This window comes from Ochotona curzoniae, unplaced genomic scaffold (genome assembly GCF_017591425.1).
Source record: "Ochotona curzoniae isolate NIBS_2020 unplaced genomic scaffold, NIBS_Ocur_1.0 scaffold_2453, whole genome shotgun sequence".
NCBI lineage: Eukaryota > Metazoa > Chordata > Mammalia > Lagomorpha > Ochotonidae > Ochotona > Ochotona curzoniae.
Window position 1 is genome coordinate 16,302,768 of NW_024467094.1, and position 19,971 is coordinate 16,322,738.

A 19,971-nucleotide genomic window follows, 5' to 3' on the forward strand; every position below is an offset into this window, starting at 1 on the left:
AGGAAAGAAGGAAGGGGATGGGAGGCGAGAAGGGAGGAAGGAATGAGGGGGAAGAGGAGGAAGAACAAAAGAACAAATCTCCACTGTTACCCACCAACATGAATTCTGATTTCTGGGGTCTCTCAGAATAAATATCAATTCTTATTCAAGGTTTTGAGGTTGGTTATCATGTCCTGGAATGTTCCTTCAGTCATTCCTTAAATGACATTGTTTCAAGGGTCCACAACACACGAAGTGATCTTCTCTGAATAAACCACAGTCTGCATTTTTATAGCTTGCAAAAGTATACAGAGTAGGCCTCTTGTTAGCCATCCAACATACTATTTTGCCCCTAAACAGTGACTACCCAGGTAGCTATCTATTTCCCTACACACAGCCATTTGCTTAAGGGAATGTGAACTGTTGGCTATTCTAAACCAATCCTGATAACCTCATTCCTTGTATCAGTGATAGGTTTAGCAGTGGGCCTGTATCCAGTGCTGACCAATGAGACATGTGAAAAAGCCTAGAAAGTTGCCTAAGAACACAAGACAACCGACCAGGCTCCCTCTCTTATCCCTGGGGAGTATCCTGTGGGGGAGGCAAGGCACACATCTGCCATAAGCACATTCCACCAGCCTGGGGATGAAATATGTCCAACAAGAAGGAATGGCAAGCAGTGGCAGAGCCCCCCGGGGCTGTCCAGAGCCTCTTTTATCACTGGCCTTTCAGTTTCTGGAGATAGTATGTTCACTTTCTGTTAAGCCCACTTGACCAAGCTTTCTTTTATCTCGGCAAATAGCAGCAGCATTCAAAAGAATACAAGTGAAAGGACTTTGAAAAGGAATAGGAAAAAAAAGGCAGGGGAGTGACTGCACACCCCGTAAAAGAGGAAGGATGAGCCACAGTAAAACTACTAAATCTCTGTGTTCCCTCTGGTATCTACCCAGGTCAACTTTGACACAGACTATAGGCTACTAATCTTTCTCCTTCCAACAAAGTTACTTTGTTTATATCTAATTAAACTGTTGCTCTTTGGGGTCTGCTGTGCAGCAGTCATTGGAGTTTCCACGTGCAGCAATAGCATCCTATATGGACACTGCTTTTGATCCAGTGCCTTGCTAACACACCTGGCAAAGCAGCAGAAAATGGTCCAAATGCTTGGGCCCCAGCAACCCAATGGGAGACCTGGAAGAAGCTTCTGGTTTTGGACAGATTCAGCCCAGGCTACTGTGGTCATTTGTGGAATGATCCATCAGATGGATGACCAACCGGCTGACCTCCCAACCAGCCAGACCCACTGACTCTTCCCTCCCTTCCTCCCTCCCTTTCTCTCTCATACACATCTCTCCTCACTCTTCCTCCCTCTGTAGCTCTGCCTTTCAAATCACCAAAAAAGTTGCCCTTTGCCAGAGAACAACCAGAGATTTTTCTTGTTACATTGTTAGTTTTTCCATGGTTTCAAGCTGTTCTCATCTTCCACAGAAATATTTAAGTGGGGAATAATAAAGGAAACTGGAGAGTTGCTACTTATTTGCAAACCAATAGTACTATGAAGGTAAAAAGTAATGAAAAATAACCAGAATAAAGCAAAATAGAGGGGGGAAAAGGGAGCTGGAGGGCTGGAAGCAGAGGTTTTTACCTTCATGAGTCCACACAGTGAGGAGTCTGGCAAGATCACAAACTCTGGGTGTTTAACCTCATGCATCTATGCAACAGTGAGAAACCTCAAGGTTCCTTTCTGGCATTAGCATTCTGTGACTCAGAGATTTTGTCAGGGCTCAAAATTCCTCTGCTGCTTGAAGCATTGAAAAGTAAAAAGACTCCCTCCTCCCTGCGCACACTCCCCAGTCACTTGTAGCCTACTGGTCATTAACAATATTCATTCTTTCAAATCAATAAACACTGCCCTTAGGCTATCCACTCCAAGAAATAGCTATGTTATGCTCCAGAGAGCATACACATTAGGACGGCTTCTGTGTTTGCTATCACTATAGGAAACACGTGGAAAGCAATTGCCAAATCCGCACTCGACTCACCAACTTGACAAAAGTGAACATTCAAAACAGCTCCCAGACCGGGCATGGGGGAGGGGGGGTGGCTGCTACGCTGCAGGCAGCCCAGGTACTTCAGAGTACACTATTGCTCAAGTGACCCGCAGGATGTGTAAAACCTTTCAACTGCTTCCCATGTAGTGACAGCGTGAATCCTTCACTTCCCAGGCAATGTGTCAAACTGTGGTCTCTGGCAAGGGCTCCATCATCATCTGTCTCATTTTCCTGCCTCACCCTGCCCAAAGACTGCAGCCTCCAACAGTGCTGGTTTCCCCAACACGTCAGAAGTCTGTCCAAAGACTTCTTCCCATCCTTTCTTTTCTTCCCTTCCTCCCTCCCTCCCTCTCTCTGATTCTCTTGCTTTGTCCTTCTCCCTTCTCTCTTTTCCCTCTTCCCTCCTCCAAATGTTGTGATTTACCGTGCCTGCTCTGAATCTTCCCTCTAGAATTTCACACCCAACACCTGGTACTTCCTCCCCACTTCCATTCAGGAAAACTGCTGTTCACACCCCACCCTGCAACACTTGCTATTTGCAGTAATCCCTGTGTTTGCCTGCTAGTTTGGTGTGTTCCTCTACCAGTTTATTAACTTTAAGAGCAAGAACTGCATTTGTGTCAGCTGCTCCTGTATATTAAGAATGAAGTAGACATCACTGCCATCATACCCATCATACTTTCAAAAGAAACTCAGTGACACAAAAAGCACGAAAGGCATGGTGTCACAAGAGAAAAGTTTACAAAATTGTGCATTATTTAAACTGTAAGAGTCCAAATTTTAGCATACAGATGTGTACAAAATATTACAATGAAAATATACTGAAACATGAATACATTAAATGGAAATATAATGAAATCACAAGGATGGGTTGGTTATTCTATTTGTACAGAGAATCTAAGGACAGAGAGAAAAACAATACATAATATGATAAAAGTGGACAGCTATAACCAGAGTAAAGGAATAAAAAACTTACATGAATGAAGAAAAAAGTGTCGGTTGGAATGAGTGTTGCAGCTCAGTGGATTAAGTCGTTGCCTATGATGCCAGCATGCCAATATAAAAACTGTTTGGGGTATTCCAATCAGTATTCCACTTCCAATCCAACTCACTGATGGAGAAAGCAACAAAAGATGGCCCAGATGCTTGGGCCGTATCACCCAGGTAGGAGAACGAAATGGAGTTCCTGGCTTCTGACTTTGCCTGATCAAGCCCCAGTCATCAGTCATTTGAGGTGTGAACAGTGGAGGAAAGGTCTCTCTCTCTCTCAGTAACTCTTCCAAATAAACAGATCTTTAAAAAATAATAAAGCATGGTTATCAAATACTAAGTTAATTAACTAAAACAGAATAAAATAGATTTCTTGAATGCTAAATTTGTTGATTGGTCATTCCCTATTTAGCTTAGAATATAACTATGGAATTTAAAAAAATATCAGCCTAGGATAGTGGCTACTAATATGACTGCATCAGAGGCCACTTGGCAGTCATTAGGCCGAACACATCAGAATCTGCAGAGCATGGAGACTGGGGAATCTGTACATCTTAGAAGCTGCATAATTCTCATGTGAAAGCTGAATGTGGTAACCACTGGCTTAGGATAAATCCAGCTTCAGACAGAACAGGTACCTAAGAAGTGGCACACACAGTAACAGACTGTGCCAACAGCAGCTTCCTACCACAAATCAACAAGCAATCAGAGTGCACACAGTGTGGAAAAATCCACTCATCATGCTCTAGTTTGTGCAACCACACAAATAATTCAAATACCAAAGTCAGCAACAAGTTTTAAGAGTGGCACCTTACCACTGAGAACTCAGCCTTGGCCTACCTGTCCTTCCGGCCAGAGCCACTAAAGCAATCAAAAAATACCTCTCAGCAGAGAAAATAAATAGACATTGGAGCCAGTGCTGTGGCATACCTGATAAAATCACTGACATCTCATGTGGGCACCGGTTAGAATCTCAGCTGCTCTACTTCTTACCCAGCACCCTGCTAATGCAGAGGATGTACACGGTACAAGTCCTTGTACTCCTGTACACATGTGGGAGACTCAGTAGAAATCTGGACTTTGGACTAGCCCAGCTCCAACTGTTGCAGCCATTTGGGGAGTGAACCAGTAGATGCAAGATTTCCGTCTCTCCCTCTAATTCTGCTTCTCAAGTAAATCAATAAATCTTTAAAAAAATTTTTTTTATTATATTTTTGGTAATCTTTACATAGTTAATTGGGGTAAAAAGGTTCAAGGGCTATAGGAAAGTGGGTAAGACTATTATTTCCATATTGTTTCTTTCATGGTTAAAGGGGAGTATTAAGGGAGAAGGCCCACCCAATTTCCCACCCTCCCCAGGTCCCAGATGTAGGTCCGAGGTTCTTGCTCAAGTAGTTTTGATAGTTCACCAGTAATAAATTGCTGCCAATCTTGCCACTCCAAGCACTATGAGGTCTTTGAAGAACCCACTGATTGACACAGTCCATCATAGAGTCTCCGTTTGCCCTGTATTTCGCTGCCAACATACAGCTGAGATGGTTGATTGACCTGTTCTGTTGCAAAACTGATACTCTGTCATTGATATACCCAAAACACCCCTCAGGATCACCTGAATATATCAATTCCTTCCTTATACATCTTCCTAATGGATTCAGCTCACTGCCAAAACAGAGTTAGGTTCACAGACACAGTGAATCCACAAGCAGGCACCCTGAGAACACCTATACACACTTAACCCTACTCTATAGAGTTACAGGGCCAGGAGACTAACTGTTCTTAACTGTGGTCTTAACGGTCTAAGTCATTAAAAAAAAGTTAAATCACATTCCTTTTATTCCATTTAAGGAAGCAAAAAAAGAGCATGCACATCTGATTACACTCCATGTGTCCCACCTATTACGGTAAATCACCACCTATTACTTCATTTGATGTAATCATCCTGAAATGTAGGAACTGGAGCCATTTAAAGCCTGGGCCATAAAAGGTTAGAGAACTGATGTAAATTGCTGATGTCATACAGTGTAGTATAGCCACATTTAACATGAGACAACTTGGCTATTTCCTTTGTTCATTATTTCATAATACACTGCTGCTTGAAAAATAAATTTTAAAACTTTATTGAAGAGTTGGAGAGAGAGAGAATTTCCATCTGACCAGGAACTCAATCCACGTCTCCCCTGTGCGTGTCGGGAGTCCAACCACCTGACCCATCACCACTGCCTCCTAGGAGCTGCAATGGTGACAATCAAATCCAAGCACCCGCATTCCAAGGTGCGATTAGAGTCCACTGGGCCAAACACCTGCTCCCAAGATTGACTTTAAAAAGTTTACTTTTTTTTTTTAAGATTTATTGATTTACATTGGAAAGTCAGATATACAGAGAGGAGGAGAGACAGAGAGGAAGATCCTCCATCTGATGATTCATTCCCCAAGTGAGCACAATGGCTGGTGCTGCACTGATCTGAAGCCAGGATCCCGGAACCTCCTCCAGGTCTCCCACACGGGTGCAGGGTCCCAAGACTTTGGGCTGTCCTCAACTGCTTTCCCAGGCCACAAGCAGGGAGCTGGATGGGAAGCGGGGCTGCCGGGATTAGAACTGGTGCCCATATGGGATCCCGGCACATTCAAGGTGAGGACTTTAGTCGCTAGGCCATGGTGCCAGGCCCTTCATTCCTTTTTGAAAGGCAGGCAGGCACACAGACACTTACACATCCTTCCACTTGCTGGTTCTCTCCCTCAAATAACTCTATCATCCACGGCTGGACAGGCGGAAGCCAGAAGCCTCGATCTCCATCTGGGTCACTCACATGGCTGACAAGGAGCCAAGTGCTTGAGCCATCACCCGCTGCCTGCCAATACACACATGATCGGGAAGCTGTACTCATGAGCAGAGGCGCTGGGACTCAAACCAGACACTCTGACAGGGGATGCAGGCATTCCAAGTGCAACTTAAGCTGCAGCACCCCTCACTCACCTCCTCAGCTTATCTTTTAATTCTAGTTCTGCATGAACTTAGAGAAGTGACCTTGTATAGTACATAAAAATTATACATAAAATACAGTAAATGTACACTTCTGTTAGGAATCAAATATTCAGAGATGCTATGCATTCATTTATTAACTCACCAACACAAGCAAACAGCTGTTGTTCTTAAAAAGTTTTTTTTTTTCTTAATTCCCAAAAACAGAATACAGGACTGCAGTATCAAGTCAACCCAATCTCTGTATCACAGACTATTCTGACAATAAGCTTGGCATGACCTAGCTATCTGTGAAAACCAAAACTGAAACATGGCCAATAACAGGGTTATCCAAAATAAATTAAGGGCTGCTCCTCCAGGGAGTCTGACCTTCTAATTGAAAATAAAATCTTTTTGACTTTCTCCTGATCATAAAGCAGTGGTCTGAGATTGGAACACTGGGGAATCACCAGTACTACACAGCTGCTGTGCTATTGTACAAATTACTCAAAGCCGACTTTGTGGTCAGAGAGGGAAAAAAAATGGTGAGTTTTCTTCGTGTTTGTTTCATTGTTTCGGATGAAGCTTATTATTATTATTATTTATTCATTTGTTTCTCTTACTAATGAGAACCCTGTGGCCATAAACAGCATCACCGCACTCCATACTTAGTTCTACAACCGAGGGAGATACACCAAGAGAAGGAAGAAAAGGAAAGCCGTACTTGTTCCGTGGTATGTCTTCCATCTATTCAAGAAGGGTTTTTTTCTTTTGTTTTGTCTTAGAATCCCAAACTGGTTTGTGATCTTTTGGAAAAAAAGCATATGCCACACTAAATAATCTTTTTAATTAAAGCCAAATAGGTACATTAGAGCTCACAGTTTAATCTCACTAAAGTAAAAAATCCATTTCTATCCTGTGCATAAAGGAACAGAAATGAAGGCAGTTCCACGCTGTCGTGATGGTAACTGGTCCCACACAAGCAACTGGGCCAGGACAACGAGTTGGGAAATCTTCAGGGGCGAGGCTAGATCGAGGAGACGGAAGGTGGGAAAGAATCAGGAGACCAGTTGCTTGGTTCTCTTCTCCATCAGCTGAACTCTGATTGGCACAGCTCATTGGGAGGTCCTTTCACCAGGATCACATTCAGGAGCTGGGTCACTGAGCACAGCTGCCCTTCCCTGTCATCAGGACCGACCTCCCCCGAGAACTGTGCTCATGTGAGAGCCTGCCCATCCCTGAACTCAAGTTCTAGTTGCGAGAATTTGGGACAGCATAAAATAAAATGAAAAAAAAAAATTAGGTTACAGCGACAGGGTGCTACTGAGGGGTGGTGGGGCGGGGGCCAAATTTCAAGCAGTAAGAACTGGCCAGCAACATGGCCGGCCCACTCATGCTAAGAACAAAGAGAAAAGAAAGCCAGGAAAGCTCAGGCAAGAGGGCAACAGGGAGACAGCCATGTGCTTAGATTGCTTCAGCAAACCGCCTCTCGCATAGAGAACTATCTACTCCTAGACAATTCTCTGCCCCTCAGAACTCTAACATGCCCACATATATTTGGCTCCTAACTATATTGTCATCAGGTTGGGTTTTTTTAATTTTGTTTTTAAATAACATGGGAACCAGGGCAGCGGGCAGCCTGGTGGGTTAATGTGGGTTGTCCCAACTAGGCTGCAGCTGCCATTGGTTTATGTGGCCAAGTGTGTGGTGGGTGGGATCAGGCTGAGCTGCAACACCCATTGGTTTGCATACAGGACAGGACTGGAGACAGAAGTGACCCAGCAACTGCAACCACCAGCATATGCATAAGCTGATTGGGGTGACGGACTGTGCCAGACCCTGTACTGGCAAGCACACACAAGAATCAGGTCTGGGATCACCTCAGATAAAGTTTCTTTGGGGATCCCTCCAACTGAACTGCTGATCTCAGAACCCCAACTATGAACAGAAGTGCGGGTTCCATGGCCTGACCATGGAGTGCAAGTGTCAAAACGGAGCCTCCTCAGTGGCTCAGACGGAGCAACGGACAGCATATCCAGGTGCACATGGAGGATATGGCAGTCCATCGGAACCTGTAGAGGACACTGGGCACCACAACAGAGGACGGAGGACAGAACAAATCAATCAACTGTCACAGCCATGTGGTAGCAGTGAAAATCTGGGCAAACGGAGAACTCTAAGGTGGACTATGTCAGCCAGTGGATTCTGGAGAGATTTCATTGTGCTTGGAATGGCAAGATTGGCAGAAATTCAAAACTGCTGAACTATCAAAACCACTTGAGCAGTACCCTCAAAGCATGCCCTGAGTTGGGGACCCTGGGATGGGGTAGGAGGCTGAGTATGGCTTCTCCCTTTATTTCCCTCCTTACCCCAGATTCAGGAAAAAAATGTGGAAACAATGGTCTTACCTGATTTCCTGTAGCCCTTATCAACTATTTGCCCTAATCAACTATGTAAAGATTATCAACTATGTAAAGATTATGAAAATAATAATTTAAAAAAAAAGAAAAAATAAACAGTATGCTGGAGCAAGCACTGTGGTGCAGCAAGTTGGTGCTTGGGACATCAGCACCCCATACTGGAATGATGGCTTGAGTCCCAGGTACTCTGCTTCCAATCCAGCTCCCTACTCCTGTGCCTGGTAAGCAGCAGATGGCACAAGCAGTTGAGTCCCTGACACCCAAGTAAAAGATCCAGATGGAGTTTCAAATTTTGGTCTGGCTGGCTCACGTTGTGTGACCACTTTGGGGCGAAGGCGGGGTGGTGGTGGTAATGAACTAACAGATGGAAGATCTTTCTCTCCCTGTCTATCTGGCCCCTCTACCCCTCACACTACCTTTCAAGTAGTACCATTTGTAAAAATGGTATGTTGGCTCTTTCTCTTTAGGAAGCTTTGAAGACAATGGGTTGTCCGCACTATCCATTTGGGCTCAACTGCATTTCCCTTCACATTGATCCATTCATTAAGGTAACTTTCACTCCCAATTAAGCTATCCATCCAAGAGTGATTTACAAAGGTAACCCCCACTAAGCTATCCAATACTGCTAAGTACATGGCAAGAATTCAATTCTGCCTTTAAAGCCAGAGATGGGGCCCGGCGCGGTGGCGCAAGTGGTTAAGGTCCTCGCCTTGCACGCCCGGGATCACATATGGGCGCTGGTTCTAATCCCGGCAGCCCCACTTCCCTTCCAGCTCCCTGCCTGTGGCCTGGGAAAGCAGCAGAGGACAGCCCAAAGCTTTGGGACCCTGCACCCGCGTGGGAGACCCAGAAGAGGCTCCTGGCTTCGGATCAGCATAGTATCGGCCCGTTGCGCTCACTTGGGGAGTGAATCATCGGACGGAAGATCTTCCTCTCTGTCTCTCCTCTCTGTATATCCGCCTTTCCAATGAAAAAATAATAAAAATAAATCTTTAAAAAAAAAAAGCCAGAGATGATATGGAAACAGTGTGTCCATAGTATAACAAAATAATTACAGATGATTTTATTTTTATTTTTTCTTATTTTATATTTTTTTATTTTATTAGATTTTTGTATAAAGTTTGTCACCTGCCTCTATCAACCTTCAAAACATCAGAGAATAGTGACACGAAGAATAAAATATTTTGGAAGTTTCCACCATGAATAGATTTTCATTTTTCAATGAGTTTAAAACAATTTTCAGAAATTAAATACTGGCACCACAGGAGGGGTCATGATTATGACTCAGAGTGATGATTGTGGAGGGAACTGGGAACTGAATGGGTAGTTTTTGTCCATAGGACTGGATCAAGGGGGGACAGGAGAAGGGTACCCACTGAGTACTCCACCCCGGCCACCACAATGGGTGTTCCCTAGGTGCTACAACTTAACTTTCATAGTAACATCATTTTCACACATAAAGGAACCACAGCTCAGGGTAGCAAAGCAACTTTTCCAAGGTCACACAGGTGGCACAAATTGGATATAAATAAGATCTTTTTCCACTTTTCTTACCCTTCCCATTATGTAAATCCCAAATCCTTTATAGAACGCATTTCAAATATTATTGACATGCAAAAACTATTCAAACCCAAAACAAACAAGAACTGTTACCATAAGAAGAAACCCAGCAATGAAGTAGCAGTTACGGAGTCAGGACATGGAGATGACCGCTATCTGGGAAGTTAACATGAGTTAAACAGGAATCACTGACCAGGCACTGACCAGGCACTGTGCCCACATCATTTCAACCCCTAACCCGAAGGTGATCATGTGCATTTATGGAAATGGAGGCTTACAGAAGCCTGAAATCACAAGGCTAATGGCAGCAAAGTGAAGCTGAGACCTCAATGTGGTTGGCCCATCTCCAAGCCCGTCCTTCCTGCTGCTCCCTGACACAGGCAGGATCTGCCCTCTCTGCCTCCAAAACCTTGGGACCCTGCACCCCGCATGGGAGACCTGGAAGAAGTTCCTGGCTCCTGGCTTCGGTTTGGCTCTGGCTGTTGCAGTCATTTGGGGAGTGAATCAGCAGACGGAAGATCTTCCTCTCTGTCTCTCCTCCTCTCTGTATATCTGACTTTCCAATAAAAATAAATAAATCTTTAAAAAAAAAAAAAAGAACTGGAGGCCATATTGGATTCCGATGCGTGCAAAGCGAGGACTTTCGCCACTAGACTATGGCACTGAACCCAATGTATATTTTTCAATACTGTTACCCCTTAACCCCACTTAGGAATAATGATGATGTAGTCAGAGGTCACATTTATGGGGCCCGTTCACAGGCAATCCATTCTAGAGGGATAGGGGCACCATCAATGGCAGAGTTCCCCTATTAGGTGGGCAATGATGCAATGGCCCAGTTCAGTCCAGCACAGAAGTGGACGCCAGAGAACCCTCACTCACTGGGGCCGTTCTTTGATGTGGGATGTAATTTTCTGAGCTAGCTCACACAGGTGAGAACGCCAAAGAACCCCCCCACACACACACACACCAGCAGCAGCAGCAGGGATAATCCAAGATACAGATCATTTACATGTAGAGTACTAAACAAACCTATTTCCATCTGCACCAGATTCTCCACCTTTGTCTCAAAGTTAGGCAAAAAGCCAAAGCTCATTTCTGTAAGGTCAAGGCAGATCCCTTTGGAACCAGCATGAAGCAAACCAGTAGCGGCGTCTAAGTGCTTGGGTCCACCCACATCTGGCTGTGTTTGGAAGCTAAATGCAGCACAAGGTTCCAGGGTCAAAAAATGACCCCGAGCAAAAATAGGCTTGGAAATCTGTCACAGAGTAGGAAAGGAAGCGAGGCGGCAGGGTGATTCACTCCAAACAGCAGCTCCCAATCCCAAATTCCCATTTTTGTCCCACTATGAAGCCAATGTGCAAAACAGGCACAGAGCAAACTGTCCTTTTCCAAAAGCTTCCAAAGAAGGTTGCCAAGGAATTTCACATGGAAGCCAAGGAGATTCAGTGTGCCATTCACCTCTGCTAAAAGTCTAACTAGAGTTACTCCCAATTCAGTACCAATGGTAGCTTTACATTTGCTTCAAGACCACCCTGGGCTTTTCCCTGGCAAGCCAGAGAGACCCCTTTGTCCCACTGGATTTTCCAAATGACCAAAATCCCCCAGAGGAGAAACGCAGAGGCGCCGTGGTGGCTATGTCTGCCTGCTAGCTGCTTTTCTACCAACTCAATCCCCTCCCTCCCAGCACACAGATAAGCCTGTCCTAGAATACATACAACTTTGAGTGTACATTTAAAGAACAAGAAGGATGTCACTGGTTGAAGAACACTCAGCCAACATTTGACTGTTCAGTTTTTTGCCAGATGCAATGAGCCTGCAAGTGCCTAGTTCAATCGCTGACAGAAAATACAAGAGGACTAAAGGCAGGTTTGCTTTGCACACGCTCACTTTCCAAGCCCTGCACCAAACGTGGCATTCCTAACCCACGTGGTTTTTCTTAAATGTGGTGGCCCTCAACCATAATGAATTTTTGAGGAGGACCTGGCCCTGCCTCTGAACAGGTCACCTGTCTGCGATCTCACAGCGGGAAAGGAAGCAGTGCAGGCATTCGTCCTTGGTTATGACCCAGTCACTCTGCGTCCTGGGGGCACAGGTGGGAGAGCCATCCACCCTGCTCTTGAGGCTTGTGGAAGAGGGATGAGTAAGAGCTGCTTGGGGAGGAGGAAACTCCAGGGAGCAAGACCAGCCCAGGCTACACAACAGGGGACACCCTCACAGCCAAGCATCCTCCTGCCCCAAATGTCACAGTGCTGAGGCTGAGAAACCCTGCTCCAAGCAAAGGTTAAACCTGCATCCGGTTAAGGGAGAGATGCTCTAAGCCACTTTGGTGCACACAAAGCTTCAGATTGACTGCTTTCGCAGAGAAGAGAAAAACCATGAGATAAAGAGCAGAGCAAAAATAAGATTTCTAAGAAGCTGAGATACAAGGTTGAGCAGACACCTTATTCTCAAAACAGGGAAAAGCAACAGATAAAGTTGGGGAGACTGGACCGGTGGAAGCCTCACGTACTTAAATGCCCTACGGAATGAAAAGCCCATCTCCCGGCATGTGTTCCTGGGCTTTGGTCCATTCCCAAGCAGCTGAGACTTTTCCTGCCCCCTGGATGGCTGAGTGAGGAGACAGGAACTGAGATAGGACGACTTGTGCCACACAGCTTGCCCAGGCAGAACGGGCAGTTAGCTCGGGTCTGAAGAGGAATCAGGGCTCGAGGTCCAACAAGGAAGTGGCTACAAAGGAAGCCGAATACAGGGATGGTGTGGTCACAGCTTCAAGTAGTCATTAGAGCGATGGCAGGAAGTGCTTGTACTGGAGTCTCACGCCTGGGCACACCCTTGATGGCAGGAATGAGGAAGCGCTTACCACCAGCACCGCCACCAGCAAGGAAAGCAGACCACATGTCCTCCAGCGAGAGACTTCTGAGAGAGAAGAGAGTTCTAGCAAGAATTACAAAGTGAAACTCATGTCCAGAGGAGCAAACACTAAGCCACATCACCCCCTAACAGACTTGTCCATCAAGGCCTGAAGTCACAGACAGACGAGTTTCTAAAAGCAGTAATGGTAGGGAACATGATGTTGATTGGAGCAGATGCCTAAAATTCAAGCTTCAGCTCAATAGCAAAGTAAGATAATTCCCAATGGACAACACCACAAAAGCCTTCAAGAAAGGTACTGGAATATTAATTTTTCCCCTCTTTACAAAAACATACTGTCATAAAGGAAAGTACAAGGCCCAGCTCTATACCAGGTGTTGCTGTTGAACGGTTAAACCCAAGTTCCCAGGGCACAGGCCCCTCAAGCAACCACAGCTCTACCATGTTTAACTCTAAGTTGCAGATCCTAGAGGAAGGATGCAGGCCTGATGGTGGAGCCAGAGGGAAAGTGGGGAGGTAAGACATTCACACTCGGGAATGAGGGCAGCAGTCACAGGGGTGAGGAGGGCAGGAGTGACCATATCTTTAAGATTTTTTTTTAATTGGAAAGGCAGATTTCCAATAGAGAAACGGAGAGACATAGTATAGTATATATCTCTGCATCCAGACCAAAGATGGACTCCCAGTGAAACTGTTGAATATATAATAGTAGGATGCTGGACTCCCTGACACAGCCCATTCCTACAATGTTGGGAAACACTTCAAGATGGAATAATGGTCTCATGACTCTTCATGAAGTCTGTAACACTGGAGGGGAAATCAGTAGGGGGAGGCGGAGAGGATTTGGGAAGGGGGCGGGAAATTCTAGAACCTATTGAACTTACCATAAAATAACAATTCTTTAAAAATTCAACAATAAACCAAACAGTGTGCTGAAAATACAAAACAAAATGGGGCCAGCATGGTAACCTATAGCTAAAATTCTCACCTTGCACACACCAGGATCCCATATGGGTGCCACTTCTAATCCCAGCAAGATTAGACCCAGAGGCTCTTGAGTCCTGGATTTGGATCGGCACAGCTCAGGCCATTGTGACCACTTGGTGAATGAATCAGCAGACAGAAGAACTTCCTCTCTGTCTCTCCTCCTCTCTGTATATCTGACTTTCCAATAAAAATAAATAAATCTTAAAAAAAGAAAATACAAAAAAATTTATTTTTATTGGAAAGGCAGATTTATAGAGAAGGAGTGACAGATCTTCCATCCACTGGTTCACTCCCTGAGTAGCCACAAAGGCTAGGATTGAGCTGATCCAAAGCCAGGAGATTCTTTAAGTCTCTCACACAGGTGCAGGGTCCCAAGACTTTGGGCCATCCTCTTCTGCTTTCCCAGGCCATAAGCAGGGAGCTGGATGGGAAGTGGAGCCTCGGGACAGGAACTGGCATCCATATGGGATTCGGCACATACAAGGTGAGGATTTAGGCACTAAGCCATTGCGCCAGGCCCCAGGTATATGTCTTGAAAACCTTTGTGGTATTGTCCATTTCGAATATACATCCAATGTGCTCCAACCATCAACATTCTGGAGAGGAAAACACTTCAACATCACACCACTGCGCCTGGATCTCCAGTAGTGAGCCTGTGGTCACACCCTACAACATGAAACAGATACCCACAGGACACAGCAGCCGAAGCTCATCCATGAAGCACTAAAGCAGTCTCAAGGAATGCCAGGCTGATATGAAACCAGCTGTGAGAGACACAGCTGCTTTCTCCCCAGTTGGAAGGTAAAGATGCCATCCTTGGCTGAGACTGTCTAGCTTCAGGGAACCAATCACCGTAACACACAAGCAAGTCAAGACTAGCCACTGCTCTGCACAATGACAAGAGCTCTAGTTCCCAGAGCTGTCCAGCGGACACAGAGACAGACACATCCGGACATCCCGACTCTCAGCTGCTCTCACGCTCAGCGTGAAGGCAGACGTAGGAACCTGGAGGCTAGTAAAAGTCTTGCTAATGAGAGCTGGTGAGTCCTGCCCTGCCAAACACAGCTCATTCACTGTCACCCAGAGTAACACTATCTACCTGGAATGTTCCCCACATCTCCATCAAGACAAATACTATTCATCCTTGGGACTGACTCAGTTCCAGTCCTCCCCTCCTCCACATGCATTTCCTTATAAGCCAAAGGCATCTCTCCCGCTCCAGAACTTCCAGAACAATTAGTCTTTACAATTACTTGGTGAGTAACCACCTGAGCACTAGAAGGCTCTTCTTCTCTGTTGCCTTCCTGAATAAGTCTCTGAGTCAACGGCTAGATTCACCTTTTCCACCTGTCTTCATCAGCATGCCACTTCTTGGAGAGGCAGAGAGCACAGCTCTGTACAATGCTCCACCTTCCTTTGAGCCCGACACAAAGTATCATCAGCTGGTGGTAACATTCTCGGCACAGAAAAGTTAGACACAGCTTAGCAACCCAGGAGTCAGACCTCACTTAGACACTGCCACCAATGAACATGAGAGCAATAAAAAAAAAAAAAGAAGTCATCCTAAAGTGCCCCCCTCAAGTTTTAATAAACCATATGAGTTTTAACTCTGCTGCAAAGGAGCACTTCTGCAAATTATTGTGGCCCAGTCAAACCACAAGTCTTCATTTTCAACTCCCAAACTCTGCAAAGTTCTGCTGCAGGTGGCAGTGGATGTTAAATTGAATGAATGAATCCATATTCAACTGTTACAATACTGTCTTGTATACAGTCTGTATTCAGCAAATGTATCTGAACTGTGAAAAGCTGAAGTGACCGTAAACATAACAGCTTCTTTCCTGGAAGGAGGGTGGTGGGATCTCTCAAGTAACATGCAGCCAATCTTAGCCGACGAAATAATCATTAAGCTCACTCCTTTGCTTTATGTGCACTTAGGAAGATATTATGTCAAACAAAATTGTCAATATGCATTTGCCTGGTTTCATCTTTGAAGTTACATTATGTCAAATAACAAAACTTTCAGATTAAATCCAATTCTAAGACCAGACTGAGGCACAGAGAGGTTTAAGTAACTTGCCCAAGGATCATAGCAAGAAAGCAGTCAATTCAAAACTCAGATCTCAACAGGTTGATTCCTAAGCACCACGGCAGTAGGTATTGGTTACAGCTGATACATATATCATTTCGATTAATTTGGGATTAGGAGTCATTGCTATAAAAACTGGGGATCTAAACTTCCATCACAGAAATAACACACTATCATAGTGCACTGCGTATAAATAAATCTGCCTACAGTTGGCCCTTCAGATCCACAGGTCTGTATCTTTGATGTCAACCAAACAGACTAAAAGTAGTTAAGAGGAGGGGAAGTAGGTCTTCTTTCTCTTGTTATGCTGTATTTAAGTAGTATTGACAACTATGGGTGTGTCATCCACATGGTATGAGGTATAACAGGCAATCTAGAGATGATTTAAACTCTACAAGAGAGTTGGGGTGTTGTTTTTTTTTTTTACTTAAGATTTATTTTTATTTGAAAAGTTTGATATGGTACCATGCTGGCCCTGGAGAGTTGGGTTTTAAGCTCTTGCTTAGATGTCTGCAATTCCTATCCGAGCGTCAGTTTGAGTCCTGATGAGGTGTTCCCAATGCAGCTTCCGCCCAACGTGCCTGGGAAGACAATGGATAATGGATTCTGTTCCTGGGAGATCCAGGTGGATGTCCTGTTTCCTGGCTTTAGCCTGGCCCGACCAGCAGCTGTGAATATTTGAGGAATAAACTAACTGGGAGAAGAGCTTGCACTCCCTCCTTCTCTCTGTCACTCTGCCTTTCAAAGAGATCTTAAAATAAACATAAACAGGAGGGTGTGCACAAGTTATATGCAAACATAGCCGGCTCCATTCTCATCCAGAATTTTGCTGATCTACAAGAACAGTGTGTACAGTATAATGAAACATGAGAAAGAAGCCACATTCACCTTTGGCTCCAGTATAGTGATGTAAGTGATTCTTATTGTCAACGTCTTACTTGCACACTTTATAAATCAAACTTTATCACAGTATGCACAGGAGTAAGCGCAAGCTATTTGGTTGGTTAGCATCTAGCGTTGCACACGCCCCTTGGGATATACTCCTCACAATGAGGGACCTGAAGTATCCTGTATCATTGCACATAAGCCACTTTGGCAAGCATGGCTTTTGGCATGAGGGTGCCTGGGGGTCGTAGGGCCAGTCCTTCACATCTCCATGGATACGAACTAAGACTCTTCCACCTTCTCCTAAAAACCACTACCATGCACTGAGTCAAGCTATACTTGGAACACCTGGAGTCACAGGAGGCAAGCATGGACAGAAACTCCAGAGGACTCCATAGTTTCTCAGACAAGGAACAGACCCAGCAGCTGGATGGCTTCTGGCAGGCCAGGGCTGCCCATTGACCGGCCCCCTGCTCCAGGCTCTGGGCCCCAAGGAAGCCTGCTCAGGAATGATGAAGGCTCCCTGTGGTTTGCAATTTCCACGATTAAACCAGATTTTAAAACACTCAAATTAGGGTTGACAGGAGTAACCAATACTGAGAAATGGAGTTAGTCAAACATCCAAACCTGGATTATGATTTCACTTTATAAGCTTACAGAGTGATGCTTAGCTATAAACTTGACAAGAAATAGGGCCAGTACTTCCAGGAAAATGCATTCTCTCTCTCTCTTTCACACACACACACACACACACACACACACACACACACCAAAACTTGGCTATTTTAAAACTCCATTTACTGTAACTTAAAAAAAAAATTAAAATGTCAAACCGCTCTAAAGCTCTGCTTGCATATTCCAGTATCCAGAGCAAAACCATTACAACCAGAGGACTACAACAAGGGCGTTCGGGCGGTGTTTGTGTGTCTACACTCAGGGATGTCAGTAACACAAGGGCTCCGTCTATAAACTCCTTGAAAAAAAGAAAAAACCGAAACCATGAACGCCTTGTCAAATTCAGACAGTTTATCTTGGCACTGGCGAAAGCACGCAGTCTCTTCGATGTCTGGAAACGCGTCTAATGACGTTTAGGGAGTAACTAAAAAACAGCCAGCGTCCCGGAACCCGCAGCCCGGGGATCACTCCGCAGTATCCTGAACGACACGATGGAACCACGCCAGGAAAATACAAGAAAACGCAGACAGACAAGAAGCAAGCGTTTGCTCCCCAACAACCCTCGGGCCTTGCTGAGGCTTTCGGGGTGGCCACCGCGCCTCGCCCTCCAGTTTTGACTTTCCATGAGCTCACCGGCCCCGCCCACACCCCTCACCTGGCGCGCGGCAGGCGGGGGGCGGCCCGGGGCGCCACCTCGGGGGGCTCCTCACTGCCCCGGGACAGGCAACACCCAGGGGCGTCCGCGCTCTGAGCCAGGCGGCACCCCCGACCCCCAGCTCGGCACGCCCCTGGCCACACTCCCGGCCTGGCGCTACCCCTCCACTCGGGGCACCCCACCTCCGCTGACACCCCGAAAGTGGCCGCACCGCCAGCGCGCGCGCGCGTTCGCTCCGCCCTCACCTGAGCCTGAGGTTGGCCATGAACTCGGGCATGGAGACGGTGTCCATCAGCACGAAGTCCGCCTTGCCGAACTCGAGGCTCTCCTGCTCCGCCATGGCGCCGGCTCACGGGCTCAGGTGGGCGCGGGCGGGCTCAGGTGGGCGCGCGCGGCTCCCGCAGCTCCTGGGCGCACGGGCGCAGCCGGCGCTTTCCCTTCGTCCCGCCGCGCGGCTGCCGGGTGCTGTGGGGGCCAGGACCCGAGTCGGAGACGGCGGCGGCTGGTCCCGCCTCGGGCCTCGGGCTGTCCCGGCCCCGCCCCGGCCCGGCCCGGCCCCGCAGGCTCCGCCCGCCGCGGCCGGTCGAGGAGCCCGCCCTGCCCGGCGCGCGGCCCGGGCCGCCTCCTGCCGCCTCCTCACCTGGGCCGCGCGCACGCGCGGGGCGCACGGCGAGGGCGCGCGCCGGGCAGGGCGGCGGGAGGCGGCTCCCCCTGGCGGCGGGCGGCGGGATGCCAGGGTGCAGCCGGGATCCGCCCGGTGCGTGGCCGACACGCACCAAGTCAAAAAATAAAAAAGCGGGTTTGGTGAAGCTTCCGCGAGCGTCATTCCTTGTGATTCTGCTCCTCTGCCCACAATCCCAGTCTGACTCCTCGGCTCAGACCCTACCCATCCCGGAAGTGGGGACTCGAGCACAGCCTGAGACATAATAGCTTGACTAGCCTGTGCACTGGATGTGCGCAGTTCCAGGCACCTGGCGAAGAAGTGGAGAAGCTGCCATTGTGTGCAGTTTCTAAGCCCCATCGCCCAGCCTCATGGCTCATGCTTGCACCCTCTAGCCATGCGTTCTGTCTCCACTCATGTGAGCCTGCCAACACATGTGTCCTTACACTTTTACTATGTGTGTAAATCATCTCTGCCGCGTCTTTGGGGTTTTCTTTTTAACTATTTGCGGACTTTCTTTGAAAGGCAAAGAAAGCGCCTGCAAGGCGGATATCCCTAAATCTCCACTATCGTGAGGGATGGGACAGGTAGAAGCCACAGGGTCTGGGAACTCAGTTATCCCACCCACATGGGTGGCAGGACTCAAGTAGTTGAGTCCCCGTTGCTGGGGTGCTCATCAGCTGGGATCAAAGGAGATCTGGGACCTGAACCCAGGAACTGCAGAATGGGATGCAGGTGTTGCAACCACCAAACGCTCACACCTAAAACCATCAGGGGTAAAAAATAGGTTAAGCTGCTGCCTGCAGGGCTGGCATCCCATAGGAACACCAGTTCCAGTTCCTGCTGCTGCTCTCACGATCCAGTTGTGTGCCCATGTGCCTGGGAAGGCACAGGACTAGGGCCCCAGTGCTTGAGCCCCTGACACCCACGTGGAAGACCTGGATAAAGCTCTTAGACTCATTGTTGTCATCTGGGTCATGAACCAGCAGATGAAAGACCACCTCTCCCTCCCTCAAACCAAATTAATCTCCAAAAGTTTCAAGCAGTCCCCAGTTTTTAGATGCATCATCTGATTCTGGAAAATTCTTTTAGAACACAGAATGCGTTTTTCCAGAGGTTATACTATAAATGGCCTGCTAAGGTAACCACACCTCTTCAGTCCTGGGTTTCCAATAGAACCATCTTCTATTGC

At 46.8% G+C, this 19,971-nt stretch overlaps 1 protein-coding gene across 4 annotated transcripts in view; it reads right to left on the reverse strand.

Annotated features, from left to right (window-relative positions):
• MYO1D (myosin ID) overlaps positions 1-18,559 on the reverse strand; it is a 301,304-nt gene extending 282,745 nt beyond the window's left edge. For all 4 annotated transcript variants that reach the window (XM_041001600.1, XM_041001597.1, XM_041001598.1 and 1 more), the window contains exon 1: positions 18,364-18,559. In XM_041001600.1, coding sequence (XP_040857534.1) covers positions 18,364-18,458 — 95 coding nt within the window. In that variant the 5' untranslated portion in view covers positions 18,459-18,559. The remainder of the gene's footprint in view (positions 1-18,363) is intronic.
• Between the last annotated feature and the right edge of the window lie 1,412 nt (positions 18,560-19,971).